General features: G+C 45.1%; 1 protein-coding gene across 1 annotated transcript in view; it reads left to right on the top strand.

The window, feature by feature from the left end:
• The first annotated feature begins 1,955 nt into the window (after positions 1-1,955).
• The window catches only part of Sparcl1 (SPARC like 1), a 29,587-nt gene continuing 9,635 nt past the window's right edge, over positions 1,956-21,907 (top strand). The window contains exons 1-4 of the mRNA XM_060381061.1: positions 1,956-2,408; positions 15,977-16,041; positions 18,744-18,872; positions 19,236-20,204. Of these exons, the coding sequence (XP_060237044.1) occupies positions 15,988-16,041; positions 18,744-18,872; positions 19,236-20,204 (1,152 nt within the window). The 5' untranslated portion in view covers positions 1,956-2,408; positions 15,977-15,987. The remainder of the gene's footprint in view (positions 2,409-15,976; positions 16,042-18,743; positions 18,873-19,235; positions 20,205-21,907) is intronic.

The raw sequence follows: 21,907 nt of genomic DNA, 5'->3' as shown, positions 1-21,907 counted from the left end.
TTGGTTGGGGGGTTGTTTTGTTTTTATGCTCTCTAGATAAAACAGTCTCTTCATTCTCACAGAATTAACCTCATTGCCTGGTATCACACTCACAAAGCCATCTCAAATCAATCGTGAATGCTAATTAAAATAAGTTAATTTTGAGGCCTTTGAGAAAGACTCTTTAACCAACAAAGTCAGGTGCCCAGGAATGCTTTTCTGTATAAGCCAACTGGTCTCACTGCCCCACGGTCCTCAGGACACCATTACAGAAATGCTGCCAGGGTCTTCTACACTGCCAGGACCAGGGAGATGTGCGCAGGTGTGTGCGGAGGCCCTGGAAGAAACTGAGAACAGCACAGCCAGCCAGTCTCCTTCCTCAGGAGCTGCACACAATAGGACCTGAGGAAGAACCACTCCATTGTGTGAGCAATCAAGACCACGACCTCACATCCCAAGTCCTTTTCATGAGGAGTAGTAATCGTGACCCCAGACACGTGAGCCCTTCCCAGCTGGGAAGACTCTGGGGCAAACCGCCCTGCTTCCTCTGCTCCCAGATTTCCCCTGCTGCAAAACAGAGATAAGTTTTGTTGCCTTTCTGTCTCAGTTCTGAAAATAAATACGGCAAACGTCCCTGGTGGTGGGTTCTTGGAGAGAGCTGCTAGCATCGTAGCTAAGGGCTTTGTTTGCTTCGCTTCCATTTCGTTGTTTTCAGCCTGTTTGCCTATTGACTTTGCCATCCATTCAGAAAGCCTAAACTGAATTGAATTACAACGTCTCATCTACTGTTGATGACAAACGTATAGTATCCACAGCCTTTGTGCGGGACACCTGGAGAAGACAGGGGCTGCCGGGAACTTCACCGTTGCTGGCCCAGTAGACTGAGGCAGGAGGGAGCAGCCAGTCCTGAACACCACTTACCGTACAGCTAGAGACCTGGAGAGCACTAAGCCTCCGAGCTTTGCTGTAGTCTGACATAAACCGCGACAGCCAACGTTTGTGGCTTGGCAACTGCGTGGTAGGAGTTTCATGCGGTTTGCTCGCATTGAACTATTTGAACTCAGAACAATAACTGGAGATGGATCCTGTGGTCATTTCCACATTTGCTGACTCCTCTTATAAATGAGAAAGCCAGCACTGAGAGCGCTGTAACCCTCCCTCCTGCATGTACAGTTAGGGTGTGGAGAAGCCAAGAAGCAATGCCCAGCTGCCTGGCCTTAAATCTTGTGGATTTAACCATTATGCTAACCTGTCTTTAAAATGGGAACATAGTAAAACCTCCGAAGGCTTATCAGACTCAACTGACAGAACGCATAGGAAGCCCTTAACACAATAATTGCGCAGTACATGTAGATGTGACTGTTGAAGTGATTTGTCACATATATATATAGAACCCACAGCCAGGCCTACTGGTGCACCCAGGAGGCAGAGGCAGATGGATCTCTGTGCGCTCCAGATTAGCCAGGGCTTCATAGCAAGACCCTGCCTCTAGGAATAAATGCCGCAGTGCAAAGTCAAAAATAAGCACAGCTGCAGCCTGTTTCCCAGGGAGACCTCTTCTTGTACACCAAGCTTTACCATCTTGGGCTTACAGAATTGGGGGGTGGGGTGGCTGGCTCTGGGGGAGAGCAGGCTGTGGACCACAGCTTCTCTGAACCAGCATGCCCATACTGCTAGAGCCCCAACCTAAATTTTCAGAGCTGCTTACAGAGCAGAGGACGGTCAAAGCAGCCGGAATAGTTCGCTGTTAACATTCAGGCTGCATCCGCGAGGACGGTTTCCAGTCGAGCAATTAAAAAAAAAAAAAAAAAAAAAAAGCATCTGCAGCTTCTCTCCTTTAACCCTGACTTAGCAGTTGCCCTAGGAATAAAGAACAGTGTGAAGTCTCTTTTCAATGTCTTAGAATCACCCCTCATCCCCACCCCAAGGGATGCTGATCACAAGATCTCTCGGAGTTGTTTGAAAAAAAGAAAGAAAGAAAACAAGCTTGAGGAGCCAAGTGCTTGCATTCTGGCCAAGTTAGGAGCCTATGAGAACAAGAGCCTGGGGGAGGGCCACTCGCCCCGCGCACGCAGCAGGATCCGCTCTCTCCCTCTGGGGCTGCTCTGCCTGCAAAGCTCAGCAGCACCGAGAGAGCAAGACCCAGGGATCTGCAACAGACACCATGGCAGCCTGAAACACCCCCCTGGTGCCAACCTCCAAATTCTCATCTGTCACTTCAGATCCTGACCGGCTGACAGAGCAGCAGAATTTCAATGCCAATAAGCTCAAATGTGCATCTAGGTAAAGAAGCCAAGCTAACGAGCAAGGGGATTGGAAGAGCTCCTCTTGGGCGTTTGTCAAACTTTTACTTCCTGGCTGTTTGCAAAGACAGAATTCAGCTTCAGCTTCAAGGGACCCAGGCTCTGGAGCCAGCCACCTCTCAGCAGGTAAATGTTAAATTTGCTATGTCTCCCAACTGCATGTGTTAAACTGACTTCCATGATCTAGAAAGACTGGGTAACACTTCTGCTTGAATAAATCAAAGCCATTCATTTATTTTTTAAATTTCATGCTGAGTGATTTGTAGGGGGAAAAGGAGAGTTACACTTTTTGTGGTTATGTCTCTTCCCCACCTACAAAATTAAAAAATCAAGCACTAATAAACCATAGTTTGTGTAATGATCAAGCCAGAAGCATAGATTTCAAAATCAAACAATATGCATGTTTGCCATGTTTAAATTCTCTAGAGTCGTGTCTCTGACAGCAATGCAGGGGTGGCATGCTTTGTTTTCGTAAGAGTTAGGGAATCTCTCTAACAGTATATTTTTTCCTTGGTTATTTTCAAATTATCCCTTCCCAGTTTCCTTCTCTAACCCCGTTAACAGATGTTTCCTGCCTCCTACTGTCACTAATTGTTAAGGGTACATGAAATTTGCCCAATTCCTGACCATGTCTTCTTTAGGAAACCAAAATGCAGAAGGAGAATTAAAAGCTTAGAGCAACTGTGCTGTGTCTCAGGAGGGTCTCCCATCTGGCTCTTCCCAGATGCAGCCTTGACTGGAATCCCTGCTTGCTCATTCCTCCAGGCACCAGCTCATCCTGCAGGGGATAACCAGAGCCCTGCTTTCAGCTGCAGATCAATACAGTTGAAAAGGTACCCCAGAAGTCCTGCAGCAGAGTCTCAGGCACACTGCCTTTCATCTGCAAGGAGGTTGACTGCGTCACCCTGACATTCCAGACTCCCCTGAGACAGGCTCTAGCCACACTGAATAGAAATGTGCCCACAGTCAAAAAAAAAAAAGAATCTCTCCTTTCTCTTGGATACCAGGCTTTTGTTTTGTGAGTCCACAGCTTGCTCAGCTAAGTCTTTATGCTTCTGACTGTCTGTTTTTTCTTAAAGACCCCTTTTCTTAGGAAGGATTTAAATGTTGGATCATCTAGTGCCATCTAGCCAGATAGAGCAGTCTGTTTCCTTGTCACTCAATTGATGGATGCCGCTTTCCACATCTGGAGAAAGAATATGTGTGTTGTTCAAAGATCGTACCCCACACACACACTTTTTTCAGAGTTTTTGTGCAGCCATTGAGCAGCTGGAATACTGGGGTGTTTTTCTTGCCCTTCAGATTGATCCCCAGCAGGCTATTATGGCAAAGATCCACAGCGAAACTTTAAGTAGCTATGACAGGATGAGCAGCTAACAGAAGCATGTAGACAACTCCAAAATGCCGTTCCCTTCGCTCCCTCCTGACTCGGGCTTTCTCAGCTGACTTGGTGGCTGTTTTGGTTAAGCTTAGCATGCTATCCAAAACATGTTCAGAACACTATTCTTTTCCTCTCAAGAATGACATAGCAACTGTCAAAAGGCTTGGGGTGTGCTGGACTTTCTTATTCTCCTGGAACAATCCTTAGTGGAGGAAACAAAACCCCCACAAATCCAGGAGAAGCTCTTCCGGGTCTCAGAGGATGCCTTCTGCCAAAGCTGCATCTGTGATGCAGCCCTGAGCCACAGCCTTTTTCTTTGCCATGGACATCAAAGGATACACAGAACTCTGGAAGAGAGTGGCTGCTCCAAAGACAGCCAACCTAACTAACATGAGAACAACTTTGGGCTCTGGTTCACACATGATGACCATACAACTCCGACTATATAAGATGACATACATGGAGTTTATATGCACAATATCACATGAAATAGCTCTGGGACTCAGGAGAAATGACTTTGCCTTTTTGTGCCATAAGAACCCTCTGTCACTCTGTCATGACATCAGAATCATTAAAAACAATAGATACTGTAGAGATGTCATGTGAGAATTAGTTGGGGAAAGCTAGCGTATATTAATCATAGCAAATAGGAAAGTATTGGTCTAGCTTTGTTTCATTACTTAAACTTGGCAAGGGCGGGGACTCTAGGCTTTCCCTTGTCTTACCCATTCTGCTTTAGTAACTCCTCAGAGTCAGACTCAAATCTCCACACACACAGCAGGATGGAGGGGCGTGTCTGCAGAGTCTGATGCATGCTTGGGTGTGGCTGCAGAGTCTGAGGCATGCAAAGGCATGGCTGCAGAGTCTGATGCATGCATAGGTGTGGCTGCAGAGTCTGATGCATGGACATGCATGACTGCAGTGTCTAATGCACCTGAGGTGCAACCCTAAGCTCCACACATAAGCTGTATGTTCCTGGCCAGCCACTTCATACCTCCAGGGCTTGGATAAGCTTCTCTTAGGCAAATGATAGCCATAGGTGAGGTTGTTGTGAGGCTCAAATGAGCTCTTTAAGCACAAGTACGCAGGGCCATTTTCAGGACCTCAACACGAGGTGTTTGTTACCGAGCATCTCAGTGCTTTGTCCCTTAACAGCTTCTGAAATGGCCAAGTCAAATGAAAGGAAGTGCTTCTCCATGCCAGCCCTTCCGGAGGCAGAGAGGAGCCTTGCCACTCTGCAGTCAGCTCTGCTTGAGGGTCTCCTTGGACGAGGGGGAAAGGCCCCAACACTCCTCCTTTCAGACCTTTCCTGAAAGCAAGAATAGAGGTCTTGACTTGTTCTGGGGGTATCCTCTCTCTGTTGACACTCCAACAAAAGGGCTTCTTTGGTGGTGGCTGTGCTGTTTTTTTGTAAACCTCTCCCCTATGTTCCTAGTGTTGAGATGTCAGCTGCTTTTCCTGGCCGTGTAAAGTAGGAGCTGCCTGTCGTCATAGTGATGAAAGGGTAAAGAGAGAGTCCCAAGTCATGACCGGCTCTGTGAAACAGCCCTTGTTGGCCTTGAAAGCCTTCTGTGGAGCTGAAGTGTCCGGGTCACTTCTTCCCTATTATGCAACCGCCTTAGGTAGCTAAATGTTTCCTTTAAAGAGTCAGTGAATAGGAGGTGCTAAGCCAACAGCTAAAGCAGAAGCTGTCCCCATGGGCTGTGAGGGAAAACAACCAGGAGAGAGAGGAGCCACCTCACTTGAGAATGCACACTGAGTCCTTACTTCGCACCTAACCTGTGCTAAAGCCTTAGCTTCCTGTTTTTTGAAAGGGTGAGTGCCCAGCGAGGATTCGTTTTATCATCCTTTTCGCAAGGTCAAAGAAAGGCTGGCAGGGATGGCCCTTTTGAACTTGGAATCTCCCAGAGAATAAATTGTAATAACATCCCCAGAAAAATCTTTGCTGAATTGTGGACCAGGGAATTTGTAATGAAAACAGAAAGGCAATAATTGTCAGTTTATGGAAAAAAAGAGGGGGGGGATAATTATTGGCTTAGGAGTTGATTTGCATTCTCTTTATTTATTTTCACACTTAAAGAATAATTTAAAAATTTCTTTTCTTGTCTTAATACTTAGATAAAAGGTATATGACATTCCATCTTCCCTGAAATGTCAGCTTTCATAGCACCTCTGTTTCCCTGCTAGTTTCTAGGTCAGACAATTACTTAAATAGCGCTGTTTTTATGTGGCGCCTCAAACTGTCGACGCACACACTGTTCCTTATCCTGGGAAATGCCAGGGAGGCATAAGGAGCAGAGCAGAAACGGTGCTGTGCTCCTGGGGGACAGCGTGTAGGGAAATGGCCGTTAATCCAACATCACAGGAATGAAAACTGCCTCTGTAAGCACAAGGTGACCTTGAGAACAAAGCCATCCTTAGCTCCCTGACGGTCCGGCCACACGACATGAGCGCATGCGCAATGCACCATCACCTTACCTTACAATTTCTAGCTCATTTCATGTACAAAGTTTAAACATCGTTTCATTTCACTTCAGTCGTTCTCTGGAGAGTTATCGCATGTGTCTCTAGCATCTGTGTGGATTTGAGCCACGCCGAGGTTGCCTGAGAGTGTCTCGGTCCTCGGCAGAGTGTGTGGCTCACCTCTGAAAACCTGCTGACCCTGTGCATGCAGCCCTCCCTCCCCCGCCCCGCACAAGTTCTCACCCTCCGGTGATGCTTTGCCTCTTCCAGTGCCCTGAAAAGGGCTTATGTAAAACCACTTACATCTGTGAGGACTTAAGAGTTGTGTGATTTCAACACTTGCAATAATGAAGTCAGAACTTAAGGAGAGTGATTAAATCGGCTTTAATTCTCTTCTCACCCATTTTGTTGAGGTTGCCTTCCTAGGAACAAGAACAGGCAATGCTTTGAGACCACTTTGGATTGGCTTTCTGAATAGTACTTCGCTGCTCAAAGTGAAGTCACTCAGACCATGTGCTTTAGTGGGAGAGACAGTGGCAGTAGCAGCATTTACAATATACAGCATGGGTTTTGAGGGTGAAAACATTCACCCTGTATCTGAACACATATTTCATACAACTGTATGCTGAGACATTTGCTGCCTGGTTAAAGCATGTTTATTCTAAGACAGTTTGATGGAGCTTGGCCTCTACTCAAGGTTAAAAGCGGCCTCTCCCTGAGCCCGCCCTCCACTCCTCCCCCATCCGAAGGCTAAATAGAGGTTAATTGTCTGAGGCAGGGTGGTTGGAAGAAATGAATGTGAGCTGTCTTGTGCAAAGACCTTAGAGCAGGAAGGATCATGACGTGACAGTTTGATGGACAACCAATCAACTCAGCTGGGAAAGAACAGAGGAGGCGATGCCAATCTTAAATTTCCCACAAAGCACTTCAGCGCTATGAGGACTCCGGATCTCTGAGGATTTCTGGTTAGATTCAAAGCCCTGGTAGCCCTGAGCCTTGTCTACCCCAAATGAAGATCCACACAGCAGATTCAGTTAGGAAAGATATGGTGTCTGTGGTCTAGGTAAGTCTGAGAATGTCACTCTCTCCCAGAACAGGCACACCTTGAGGTCAGGTGGTGACTCAGCAGAAAACTCAACACAGAGGAGCTTTGTGTGATCCTCCATGGCTTCACTGCCGAGCTGTAGACCTCTCCCCGAGACTTGCTAATACTTTAAAAGCCCCAAAGCATCAGTGTTAACTCTAGATCAGGTAGCAGCATGCTTTTGGTAGCTGAAATACAAGTAAAGGATTTGCTCTCGGATGGCAAAGCCCATGACTCTCATGTAGGGCTAAGAGAGTCTGGTTATGACATGCCCATAATAGCCATTTGTTTGCTACCTTCCCAGAAAGGAGATTTTTCCATAGCTACAACAAGAACTAAAAATAGCGGCCTACAGGCTTCGTCTGATACAAACAACCTCCACAGAGGCTACCTGCCTTATTAGGAAGTGTGGATACACATGTTCCAAGAAGCCAACCATTAATAAGAAGCAGAAAGGGGAAAGCAGAGAGATTAGTCAAGGCAGGTGTGTCCCTGCCTTAGGGTCCCTGCCAAGTCTTTCTCAGGCCCCTTGACTCGAAACAAAGACGAGCAGATCAAAAGGGTGTCAGCCTTCAAGCCAGTCTCCATGGTCAGGAAGGAAAGGGGCTCAGCTGCTTGATGACTCAGGGCAAAACGAGGCCAATTCATGCTGGATTCTAAGCTACTGGCACTCAAATTTGCACGTAGCATGATGTGACCAGCAGAAAAGACAAATCTTTCAGGGTAGCCATGGCTTCTAGAACATAGGAGAGAAAGGAGGACCGGAAGACAAGGGCGCTGGCAGAAGCTGTGTGAGGGGCAGTCTAGCATGTAAGAAATACGTTTAACTTAATTTAATTTAAATTTATTTATGCTCTAAATTAATATGATGACTTAATGTTCTAAAAACTATGCGAACTAGAAAGCAATCAATATACAGTCAACTCTGGCCTACCCTTACTGTAAATCTCCAGAAAATGTTACAGAAGCTGAAATGGAATGGAAGTCATTGCACACACACCCCCCCCCAAAAAAAAAAAACAACAACCATGAATTCACTATTCAATCTGGATAGAGCTTGATGATCAAGCGTGTGCCAAATTTTAGACACCGTGTCCTCTGGGAGACAGACGCTTCTGGACAAAGAGTTAGAGATGAATCAAAGGATTCATTAACAGAAGTGTCCCACTTTTCCTACCAAATGCAACAAACAGGCCCAGTGCAGCTGTTAGAGGCCGGCTTCCTGTCTTCAGTCTGGAGGCCCCCAGCCCCCTGGTTCTCACAGACGCCTTCAGGAGTGGTGACATCATCACACAGCCACTGCACTGTGCCCTGCGGCCCTGTGTCTCCAGGGCTGTCTGGACTCTCTTTCCAGCTGAAGAATAGGGCATTCCAGCTCTACGGCTTGCTTTTCCAAGCATGGCACTTGGGGAGCTGCTGAGAAATCTAATTACTGCTTCCTTTCATGGTGAAATCCAATTACAACCTCTCTTGTGTTGAAAGCCAATCCTCTTAACCAAAAAAGGAGCCGGGGTCTGTCCATGTTCTCTGGGAGGTGACTGCACAGAGGCTGCAGGGACCTTGGGTAGGAATGAACAGCTGTCATAGCCTATTGCTATCCCTTTGACCCTGAAAAGGAAAAAAAAATATGTTTTATCAGGAATTTGAGGGAATTTTCTAAAGATCTGTTAGCTACGACAAAGCAATTTTTAAGCTAGGATCTGGTCCCTCCACACATTTTATTTTTCTTTTATTTCACAAGATGACTTTTCAGAGTTGAAGAGACACTTGGTGGCTAAGAGTACTTGCTGCTCTTCCCATGACCAAGTTCAGATCCTAAAACCAAGAGCCAGTGGCCACAACCAACTGTAACTCCACATCCAGGGCTCCAACACTCTCCTCCAGCCTCAGCTGGCACTTACAGACTCACAGACACACACATAAACAAAAACAGATAAATGTGAATATTTTTAAAGGGCGACCTTCTCTGTTGAACTTGGAAGACAGAGTTAAATAAGCCATAAGCAGAATAAGTTTATCCAGGCCCATGTCGCCCAGAACCTGTTTCTGACATCTCAACACTGTGGGCTGCCATCGCAGCCCACCTGATCAGCGGTGGACGGTGGGAAACAGGGAACTTGTTCCCAGAATGGTCTCCCAACTTCCTAAAACCCCGCTGAAATAAGTGGAGACGAGTCTATTCACAGAAATATGTATTTTATAATATTTGACGTAAATATTTATAAATGGGCTAGAATAATGAAATTGTCTATTCCATTCAAATCTGTCACTACAACCCAATCACTGAAATGGGTCTAGCATCCAGACTTGAAGCTTAGGAAGAAAAGAGGGTTTTCTTTTGGTTTGCCTACCAAAAATCCAGGCCACTACTGGGTTTTAAGTGAAAACAAATGGGATGCAGGGTAAGAAGTGGCTGCTCTTTCTAATAACCATAAACTTTCCCCTTCTTGCTAACAGAGTGCTCGTTACACACACACTCACACTCACACACATACCCACAAGCACAAATGCACATGCACACGCCATAGCTCTAAAATCAAAGCACTATTTGTGTATTGATCCAACAGAGCCAAGCTACTGACATGTTCTGACAGGAATTCCCCGAGAGGTTACCTGAGGTTCAGGAGCAAAAAAAAAAAACAAAAACAAAAACACAAGAATTTACATTATTCGTGGCAATGGAAGCCTGCCGGCCAAATATTCCTGCTTTGCTGCCGCCCTGGCGCCATGTGTACTTCCGGAGCAAGCCATTGGTTCAAGGCACGCCACCAGCCTTTCATGGGCCACCAGACAACTTTGAGCTCACTGTCTCTGAATGAATGCAGCACTCTGTTGGCATTCGGGAGAAACAAAACCCCAAGTGTCTATCCTTTCCTCCTTCCTGCCCCCAGCTCTAGCACACATGACGACTACGTCTGATGACCTCACACTGGAGTTCGGCTTAATCTCTCCATAAACACTTTTCAATAATTCCTTACAACACGTGGAGAAGAAAGCACTAGAAACTCGTTTAAAGTGAGGAGAACTTTCAGTGTCGGCCCCGTGCTGCCAGCCATCCTTATTTACTAGCTTTCTGGACAGAGGTGGGAGGAGTCCAATGACATCTCCTTGTGATCTGAAAGTAATACGAAGTGATTGGTTTTTCTCTAAGTGTTTTGTAATCGTTTGAATTTTTTTTTCTGGACAAGAATGCATATACTACCCACGACCTGATAGCTAGACATTGTAGGTTTTTTTGTTCCTACAAGGGACATAGAAAGCGAGCCTATGATTCCATAGGATTTCATTCTTTGGTTCTTTGTCTGTGTTTTTCTCAAACCCTGATTATTTGAAGAGTGTGATTGGAGTAAGGTCTGAGTGTGGGTCATGTTGGAGATGTCTAATTGGAGACCTCACGGCTTCCAGCATCTGGAGAGCCAGACTAAGGGCTCCAGGCATCCATAGTCTAGTTCTTGAAGATGGTTGGCACATATTTTGTCCTATGAAGCGAGAATTGTCATAAAAAATATGCCATGTCCACTATTAATTATCCAAAATGCAATCATATTTGCATTCAGCTAATTGAGCTGCTGCTGATTAGGTAAAATTTTATGTGTCCTAGGAATAAGCATAGTGTGAAAGGGGGGTGGGGTAAAAGTAAAAGGGACAAAACAATGAATTGAATGAACTAAGTAGCCCAAGACTAGATCCGGAAATAAGCAAATCCAGGCCTCCTGCGTTTTTTAAATCACAGGTTGTCATCAATCAAAAACACAGAAAGAAATGGTTCCAGGCAAGAAACTCAAATTTAAGAACTTGAGAACATAACTAGGAGTTACTTACCTAAGTGTGGGCCATGTGTGGAGAAGCTATGGGACTTTTAGGAACCCCGTAGTAAAAACTAAGTTTGTAAATAAAAGAGGAGGGAAAGTTCCCTGACTCCAGATTTAAAAAAAAAAAAAAAATGCTGTATGAGAGCATCATCAAACAGGACTGTGACCTTCAAGACAGGAGCGCAGTCACCTGAAGGGGACTGAAAACAACAGGCCAGACCGTCACCTTTGCTCCAAGTCCTCCTTTCAGGGCTCCCTGTGGGTAAGAAAACCTGTGGATCCCATTCCCGTGGGTCTGATGCGGCTGAGGATAGGAGAGAAGAGAGTGGCTGTGAAGATGCAAACAGACATGAACGATGTCAGACACTTGGGGGACATCTCTTCCCGGGTTGGGAGCCACAGCCCAGCTGCGAGCCGCTGTGCTTTTGCCTTGCTGGAGGGATTCCTCCTAGGGCTTTCTCCCAAAAGGCAGAAGTGAACTACAGGCCCTACCCTTTTCCCACGAAATTCCTCTAACTAGCTCCAGCCATCGATCTCTTTAGGATCAGTTGCACCCACATCTGGGAGTGGTGAGCTGTTACACCGCCTGGCAAGCAATGTTGGCCCTGGCCAGGCAACACGAGACGCCCCCACAAGCCTGGAGGGACGCCCTGGAGTGAGTGCTTTCATTAGTGGCTCACACAAGAGCCACAGCCTCCTCAAAGCACAGCGCTATTTCCCAAAGGCGCCCGGGACCATGAGAATCAGGCTACTTGGAACTGTTTCTAGCTATTATTTGCTGTTTTTTTCTTGATCCTGAAAGAGAACTCCCCCAGTGAATGTCTTGGTCCAGTCACACAGTTGAAAGCACTTGAATGCCTCTCAACTAGAACTGGACAACTGACTTATTAATGAAAGCGACAATGTCCGCTGAAGCCAACAGCTTTATTTTGTACTCATAAAGTTTAACTACTGAAAGAAATTCAAAGAAAAGCGGTCAGAGGAGAAAGGCAGAACCAGGCATTCGAGGGGGAAAAGCTTGGGGGGTGGGGAGTAAAGAGAACTAAAGGTAGAAACAGGGTAGGATATCTGACCATGGCAGGAACCAGCCTGCAGGCAGGAACTGCCATGCTTTTCGCAACAGGGGCACATCACTGTATCTCTGAGCCCCACAGTAGCATTCTTGGTATCACGTGTGTGTGTATGAGGCCTTCAGAGGAACCATGCCGAGCTGTGCAGATTCATGAAACCAGGAGTCTATGCAAGGTATGGAACCTTCCTTGTTAAAAAGAAATGAGTCACAATAAGGCTCCGAACTTCCGCAGCTCCCATGCAGACGAGGGCTCTGAAACATGAGCCCCTTAGTTGTGCCATACATTTGTCCTTCAGTTATTTATTTGGCTAGCTAGAGGATAGATAGATAGATAGATAGATAGATAGATAGATAGATAGGGTGGTAGATAGATGATAAAGATGATAGATACATGATTGATTGATGATAGATATAAACAATAGAGAGATAGATTGATTCATAGATGAGAGAGAAAAAGAGAGAAAGTTTCAGGCGTTTACAGCTAAAAGAATATGCAAAAATACTGTTGAACAGCAAATAATGCAAAAGTGAAGAAGCCCTGAATTCACAGAGAAAGGAAGACAGGACAGATGCTGTCACTGGAACTGAAAAAGAGTAGGTATGACCAAAATGGCTTTCCTAGTTTCACTATGAAATGGGGCAAATGGAGGCATTCTAAAAGCAAATGCTTGAGGGGAAAACACTGAGGACTGCTTTGTGGGTCCATGCCTCCTGCGGGGTGAGAGGAGACCCAGGGAGATTAACTTGGTGCAATAAGATGAGGACAGGACTGAGACTCAGGAGAGTAGCACGTGGCATGATAAGATGAGGAGTTCTGAGAGGGATGATGAAGAGCTGTGCGAAGGTGCTCATTGCAGTCTTACCCTTGAAAGCCTGTGGGATCCTCCAAACATAATTAAAGTAATCCCCCAATAACAGGTCCCAGAAGAGAGGGACTGTCCTTATCTCTCTGAGGGAGAGACAGGGAGCTCTGAGGATGTCTATGCAAAGCGCCCATTGTGGTACCTTTGACTTCTATGACTAGAATGGTCCCAGTCACACTGGCAAAGTGGGGTGTTGGGGAGGTCCTGCTTAGTGGGCAGTGCTGAGGAATGGCAGATGATCATAGGTAGAGCACCTGAGTGGCACACGAGGGAGAGTTCACCACAGTACCTGTCAGGCGGTGTCAGGGACTGTGAAAAGAAGTCACTTTCTGAATAAAACTGTGCTTTGAGAAACACCACGAATACTAAGAAACTCGACTTCTACCTCTGTCATCTATGGCTGAATACCAATATATTGACCCAACCGTAGCCCTTACGTAACCCCTCATGGTTTTGTGAGTCAGAAACCTGGTCTGATCTGAGGAGCATGACCCACATATCAGCGTGCTTTGCCAAGGACAGGTAAAAAGATGAGACCAGCAGCTCAGTCTCCAAGTGGGTTTCCTAGTTAGGGGAACAGGGGCTATCTCTGACATGAACTCAGTGGCTGGCTCTTTGATCACCTTCCCCTGAGATGGGGGGTGGGGGGCAGCCTTACCAGGCCACAGAGGAAGACAATGCAGCCAGTCCTGATGAGACCTGATAGACTAGGATCACATGGAAGGGGAGGAGGACCTCCCCTACCAGTGGACTGGGGGATGGGCATGGGAGGAGATGAGGGAGGGAAGGTGGGATTGGGAAGGGATGAAGGAGGGGGCTACAGCTGGGATACAAAGTGAATAAATTGTAATAAATAAAGTAAAATGATGGCATTAAAAAAAAAAAGCTGAGACCATTGCAATTGGCAAACAGTGTCTTCAGTGGCATAACAGTCTATGACAAAGTGGTTTAGGGCTCCCGAAACAAATGTTCCAAGAGAGGGAAGTTAAAATTCTGTGACCCGGAGCCAGAGGTCTGGGACAGCACTTGTACTTTACTCACTTGGTCAATCAGGTCAGTGAGGACAGCCCAGATGTGAGGACAGAAATGAGGCCACAGTCAGTAAGAACAGCAAAGACCTCACAGCCTCTTTGCCACAGTGTTCCTACCTAGAGAAACTTAAGGTGTGGTCCCCGACAGCTAAACAGCATCACTTGGGATACATCTAATGTCTGTGCGGCTCTGGTCCTGAGTAGGATGTTTCTTTCTGCTGCCAAATGTTTCATCTGGAGGTTGGTCTTAGTGACACATCTTGGATAGCCAATGGAAGAATTCTAGACTTTTCACATTCTAAATGCTGGCTTTCCCTAGAAAAGCTTTACCTATGGAATGAGTCTAGCTGGCATCTTTTAAAGTTTCAGCTGAAGTCCCCCATCTGGGAAGACCCGTCCTGTTCTGAATAGGAGGAAAAGACTCCCCACCACCTCTCTGGGTCTGTGACAATAAACTCCGGTGTAAAGGAAAGACCTGGAGAGCGCTTACTGGCAAGATGGTTTCATGAGTGTGAATTATTAACGGCCAGAGTTATTACACCATCTCTGCCTTGGGGTGTTTCAAGAAACCGATGGTTTCTGACTTCGTTGTCACAGGTGTTAGGAGACTCAGGTGACTAGATGCTCTTGTCTGTGGCTTGTGGAAAAGGCTGTTCTTTGCCCTGTTTTCTAGATGAAGAAATGACCTGACCAAGGTCTCTGGTCATTTGGAGGGCAGTTCCAGTCTGCAGTTCAGACTCTGTCCCCTACCAACCGTTCTGTCAAGCGTGCTGCTTTGAGCAAGCTTGTAGATTCGGAGAAAAACTTTCATCATCTCCCATCCATAGCACAAAGTTGAGTTGCCAAGTATAATTCCACACAAATACAATTTTGTCTCTCTCTGCATCTTCCGTCCCGAGTTTCATCTGGTCTTTCTGAAACCAGAGTCTGCATTTGTGGAGACAGCACACCAAGTCTGAACGTCTCAAAAGAAATGATGTTTCACTTATCCCAGAATAAATGGTACTCATTACCCTGAGCAAAAACAGCAGGCTGTTTATTTTCAAAGGACTTCGCAAGCATCAGCAAATTAAGCCTTCCTGAGTCTTCAGCATGGCAGTTGTTTCCACGGCATCTCTGATTTCCTAGTACGGTCCTTCAGTTCTTTATACAAATCAGCACGTTCAAATAAGGACCTACAGACCATGAAATTATTCCCATCAATGCGACACAATACAGCGACCTTGACGAGTCAGCGCACCCTGCAACTTATCTAAAGGGCAAAGAACACACTAGAACCATCTCCTGCCTTTTAATATTAGACACGCAAATATTTACCAGTGGCTTACTGTCATCCTTGGTGGTTTTTATATCATATTAAACATTAAAATTTGAAATAAAGAAAAGAGATACTGCATTTTTCGATGACTTTAAATTAGTATTCACTGAGAAAATAAAATATCTTGAACTATCATCAATCACAGATATATTTTCTGTGTTCCCTCTAAATATACTGTTTATTTACTCTAAATTTATTTTATTTTTTTGCTCTTAATTTCATATAGGAAACATTTTTATTTAAATTTTTATTCTTTGAGAATTTCATGTTTGGGCACTGTGCATCATTTTCCACGCCTTCCTCTTCCTCTTCAATGACCTTTATTTTTTAAACAAAAAATAATAGTTAAAATATACCTTAGAGAAAAGTTCATCTGTGCTTTATGAAATGTATAGGGTTACCACTGGTTTCCTAATAAAACAACTTCCAATGGAGCAGAACTGGAGGTCTCCTGGCCTGTTCTCATTGTAAATGGAAACAGGCAGGATCTGTCTTTGTAGGAATAAAATGAAGCAAGAACTGCAGAGCGTTTACCCATTCAGATGTGTGCGACAAAAAAAAATGGTAGTCACTTCTAGAGCGGACAGCCTCCAACTGGCATTTGTGAACTCATCAGTAATCTTCCCGAGGGAAGCCTCTGTGGTCACTGACGCCATCTCCTCGTTCGCAGGTCCAGACAGCATGAAGGCTGCGCTCTTCTTCCTGTACGTCCTGGGGACTGCAGCTGCCATCCCGGTAAACGTCCTTCCTTCTGTTTTGTCTCTCCCCTCTTGACTCTGTATTTGGGAGGAAACATTCTTGAGATGCTGAGGCAGGGGGATCCACCTCAAGCTCCAGACAAGCCTAAGAAGACCCAGTCCCAAACAAAGACAGACCCTTCCCCACAAAAAAAAAAAAAAAAAAAAAAAAAAACATAGTTCTTCTAGGATGGCTCTAGACACTTTTTAATTCCAATTACATTCTTTATTGCCCAAGAAGTAAGTGTATAAGTAAAAGGAAAACGATCAAAATAATAGACTTTAAAAAAATATTTTTCCAAACAATAAGGGAAATGTTGACTATCATCTTATTAGACAGAGTGCACTCCAAACAAATGGCCAGAGAAAAATAAATTAACTTATAGATCTGTAAAACATATGTGTGTGTAAAACCTAGTGTTGTCATTGTCCCCCAATATTTTCTTCAAGACCAAATGCAAGCTATCTGATTTCCCAGCTTGAGACTCTCTCCTGATAATCTAGAATAATAAAAGCAGGAATCAGTGTAGTGACACTATAAATGCTGTGGTAACCACAGAATGGCTGCTGCCTCGTCTCTGGACTGTCCAAGCAAGTGCGCTCCAAGGAGGCATGACTAGAGCACTTTCTTCTTCATGGTCACTCACACTCATCCCTCCACCATCTACAAATAACAAGGCCACTACAGTTTGCATCCCAGGAGAGCCTGTCTCGGCTTCAGCACTATAGGAAGGTTTCGTTTTAAAACAGATGCACAGCGTTGGGATCATTTCCAATGCCCCACAGATGACCTATGTCACCTTTCATTAAACTGTGTGTGACATCTGCTCTTCATCCAATGGAAGAACCAAACTCCTCTAAACAGACAAGCGATTGTCCCGTCCTCTCTTGTCTAAGATTCTGTCCTTGCTTTTTAGATGAATGGGAGCTGGTTCCAGAGAGCTGTATCAGCAAAATCAAACCCCAGGCCGCTCTGATCGAGCAGTTCAGAGAAAGAAAAACGAGCATGGCAAACACTAAGAATCATGCCTAACTCCTGGGGTAGTCCAGTTTCGTTTCACATTGTATTCTGAAATTAGAAAAGCAGAACGAACTAGCAGAACAGAGTTCCCACAGAATCGTTGCTTTCTGCTGAAAATATGTTTTTCCTCTGGAGTGGTCATGGTTTCCGCTTTGTAAACAGACACCCAGAGTCTTTGAACCAAATGTTTGATGACACGCCCACATGTAGACACAAGCCAGATGTTTCCTTTCTGGGGCAGTTTATTGTAAGAAGACCCAGCCAGATGCTCAAAGCTAAGGAACCTCACAAAACCAGCTAGTTTAGAATCCTGTACCATTTTCCAACCTGCTTTAATTCTCCTGGCAACTGGTAGTTTCTGTGAGTTTGGGAGATTCCAAGAAGACTGTCAGGAGGCCATGAGAAATGATGATAGATGTGGGCATGATGATGAAATAGGTTTCAGTGACCAAATACTTCTGGAAGAAAGCGAGCTGCCGGGCTAGTGTGCACTTCTTGGGGGTTGGAAGAACACGGAGGTGCAGGAAAGAGAAGGGAAGGAGAACAGGCATTCATCAGCAAGCGTAACAGCCCATCTGTCTCCCTTGACACCCTGTGGAAGAGGGGACCTACCCAAATGGACTCTATTCTTTCTCCTTCTCTTTCCTTCAGCTTCTCTCAAGCCATTTTCAGTGTTAACCCTCTTACCCGAGAAGGAGGTTAGATGTAGAATAGTACCAAATCCTCCCAGACCCTGCATCCCCCTGGCCCATTTTACAGACACTGAGGCACTGCAGGAGCTGCTGGTGGGGAAGAAGGCTCCAAATGGAGTCTGAGAATGGCAAACACCCACTCCAGACACTGATGGTTCGTGTGACGGAGAGTCCCTGGCAGGAAGGGTAATTCTAACTCGAAGCTCTTTGCAATTTACAAAACAGTTTATGTCCGTCACTCTGTGTGTTTCTGCTCACCTCTCCAGAGGAGGTGGCAAGGATACAGGCCCCATAGAGACCAAAGCAGCCAAGGCTTGAAGGGAGATTCCCTCAAAGTCCACTCACTCAACCTTCTTACTGTGCATTACTACCCAGCTCTTCACTGATGCCTCCAATCTTGTTCCAAGTCATTGCTCACGCTGACGTCAGTCTCCGTAGCTTCTGCTCCCCACAGGCTCCATGCCCTGTCCCATACAATCTTTGAATTAGTTCTAAATTAGATCGCTTTTTAGTCAAAGATGGCGTGATGCATGTTGATGCCAATGGGGCCCAGAAAATAAATGTTTAGCAAAATCGTATAATTTTTTTCTGCTAATTATCTGTGAGAACTTAAAGGCAGTCCATGTGCTGTACAATGAAACATCCCAGGGTTAATTTTGTTTTCCTCCAATTTTGTGTTAAATAATGCTCAGAGAATATAAAATACAAATATTTTTGTCAAAGTTTGAAAATTCTGAAGGTCAAGAATAATCATTATTGGAATATTTTGAGCCAGTCTTTGCATATATAATCTTTCATAAATTTGACTCTAATTCTTTCAGGTAATGGTAAATTCCAGGCATTTGCTTGTCAGCTAGAAAATTCTAGAGAATATCATTCATTAATGTTATTAGTAAAGATCTCCGTACTAGTGATAACGACAAGAACTTGTATTTTTTTTTCGGTTGGCATTGATGTATTAGTAACATAAAATCTTCACTTTTTCAGACAAATGCAAGGTTTCTCTCTGGTCATTCCAACCCAACTACGGCAACACCAGTGATCCCCAACAATGCTACAGTCCCCGTCGTGGAGGCCGAAGCTGCAGCAGACATAGAAAGCAATCCCACCGAGAAGGTAAAAATAACCACCATATCAATGTCATCCTTTCCCTTTCCCTAGAGTATTCAGGATCAAAAGCAGGCTTGCAAGTTTAATATATCCATTTCGCAGTTTAATTTTGTAAGTACAGTAATCACGCAAACTATCGCCAAACCCTAGAAGCTATGGTACTGATAGCATGCTCCAAGCAGTGAAGTGCTGGATTACCATTTCATTTCACAAAATTCAAATTCAGGCTAAACCTGTGCTTTCCAGCACAAATATAGTCATATGATAACGTACGAAGAAAAAGAAGGAGCAACGTTTAATGTTAGCTTTGCAGTGGGAAGTAAGGGTACCGGGTCATTTGTTTCAAGAATGAACTTTTGTTCTTTTAAGGCTGAAAAACCTTCAGCCCTGAACTCAGAAGAGGAAACCCATGAACAGTCAATGGAACAGGACAAAACCTACAGCCACGAGGTGCAGCTGAAGGATGAGGAGGAAGGTGATGGAGATTTAAGCGTGAACACGGAATATTCACCAACGGAAGAAACGCTGGATCTACAAGAAGGTACAAGCGAGCCTCAACAGCAGATGCTCCTGGGGAGCACCGGTTTCTCTGCCACTGCTTCTAGTTCCTCTGTGGATTCTAACCAACGTGACAACAGCACAAAGGAGAGCCCGGCGCAGCCTGAAAGTGACTCCCACCAGCAACAGAACAAGAGCAGTAAGCATAACCAAAACTTAATGGATAAAGAAAGCCAGAAGCATGATCCAAGCACTCCCAGTGAAGAAGAGGAGGAAGAGGAAGAGCCAGCAGATGCTGGTGCCCCCAGTGAGAACCAAGAAGAAGGAGAGGAATCGCCCGAGGAGCAGCCTGCCAGCAAGCCAGAGGGACCCCGTGACCACGCTGATGAAAAGTTAGAGGAGCCCAGTCAGCCGACTCAGATGAGTGAGATGCCGAAGAATGGATCTGAGCAAGAAAACCAAGGGCAAGCGGGTGACGCTGATGCGGAAGGGGAGGATGGCAAGACAGAGAGCAGCAAGAAGAGTCAACATGCAGAGTGGCAGGGCCAAGAAGGGGAGGCTTCCCTGGAAGCTTTTGGTAACCGGAAGAACAAGGATGAAAAGACTGCTTCTGTGGAACCTACCGACGATGGTGCCTTCGTGCCTAGGAATCACGGAACCAGGGATGATGGGGGTGCTGAGGACTCTAAGCATAGCGGAACTGATGACTATTTCATTCCAAGCCAGGAACTCCTCGAGGCTGAAAGAATGCATTCTCTTTCCTATTACCTCAAATATGGTGAGGAAACAACAGATGGGAATGAGAACGTAGATAAAAGTGAGGCTGGAGACGACCAAGCGGTGAGATTATTTATGATGATGCTTGTCCAATCCATTAGCCAACTGCCCTGTATCCTCTCCCACTCTGCCCTGCGTGTGCAGCAGCACATTGCTAAGATACAGATGGGCTGAGCATCCCTCATCTGAGGTGACTGGGACCAAAAGCATGGTGATTTTGTTTGGGAATCTGGAGAGTGCAAACACATAATGAGATATGTTGAAAATAGAATCTACGTTTAAGTACAAAATGTATTCATTTTACAAACACTCTCTATGTGTGTATGCACAACTTAAGTGTAATTTTATATAATATTCTTAATGCGTCTGCATTTTAGTTGTGACCTGTCACATGAGGCCATGTGTCAAACCTCTGTTTTTGGTGCCATGTCAGCACTCAATAAGTAGTTGGATTTTGGAGAATTTCATTTTTCAAGTGCTCAGATGATGGATTCTCGCCTTGCACAAATGCATAATTTTCTGCCTGTCTACATCGTTAGCCTGGGAACTCCCATTAGAAGCAGACCTTTGATGTGAGTGACAGTTATTTGAGAAGTACAAAAAAACAACCAGATAGAAATGTAAGCATTACATACGGAAGGAAAAGAGTCTAACAAAAATAACCTCATTAAATTAACAAAATAATGGGGCTGGAGAGATGGCTCAGAGGTTCAGAGCATTGGTTGCTCTTCCAGAGACCTTGAGTTCAATTCCCAGCAACCACATGGTGGCTCCCAACCATCTATAAGATCTCGTGACCTCTACTGTCATGCAGGCATACATGCAGACAGAACACAGTATAGATAATAAGTATTTTTAAAATTCATAAAATAACAGCAACAACAACAAAACTTCCACAGATTAGTCCATTTGGGAGCAAGGACGCTGGCACACTGATTTTGTCTGGGACTTTCCAGAGAGGTTCTAACTCCCAACACAGCCAGTCTGTTCTCTGAACAGGCCAAATACATTTCTATCATTTATCAAGCTCAGAAATGTAGATAGCAGGGTTAAAAATCCCTAGAGCTGCCAGGTGGAGGTGGAATACAGCTTTGATCCCAGCACTGGAAGGCAGAGGCAGGTGGATCTCTAAGTTCAAGGAGAGCCTGGTCTACAGAGTGAGTTCCAGGACTCAGAGAAGCCCTGTCTCTGAAATAGATAGATGATAGATAGATAGATAGATAGATAGATAGATAGATAGATAGATAGATAGATGGATGGATGGATGGATGGATGGATGGATAGATGGATGGATGGATGGATGATCCTAGCTGGAAAGTTCTGACAGAACTAAAGAATTGGGACACTGGCAGCTGTGATTCTACTGTTTTGAAAGCTAGGGCCCTGCTAGTCCTGCTAGTCCAGGTGAGATAATGTCCATCAGAATGCCTCCAAAATAATCAGAGAGCCAGCAGTGTTTGTTAAACTAACCACAAAAATTAAAGAACTGCTTTGTTAAGCAAACACATGTCCAGATGAAAATCTGGAAGTTGCAGTGGAGAGAAAGGGAACTCTGTTTTGATTTGGTGGATTAATCACCTGGGACTTTCAGGCAAATTCCCAGCAGCACCCTAAGAGGAACTGATGCCATTTGGGGTGACAAGTAATCTCAAGCCCTGAGACCTCTCCTGTCATTCTAAAGTAGGAAGCTTCTCATACCTCAAAACCTACTAAGAAAGTTCTGTCAACACCTCCACATCAGCAACTGATGGACTCCCATTCTCATG

Source organism: Meriones unguiculatus, chromosome 3, assembly GCF_030254825.1.
Source record: "Meriones unguiculatus strain TT.TT164.6M chromosome 3, Bangor_MerUng_6.1, whole genome shotgun sequence".
In the NCBI taxonomy this organism is placed as follows: domain Eukaryota; kingdom Metazoa; phylum Chordata; class Mammalia; order Rodentia; family Muridae; genus Meriones; species Meriones unguiculatus.
The sequence above is the reverse complement of the archived record's forward strand: the minus strand, read 5'-3'. Positions and strand labels throughout refer to the sequence as shown.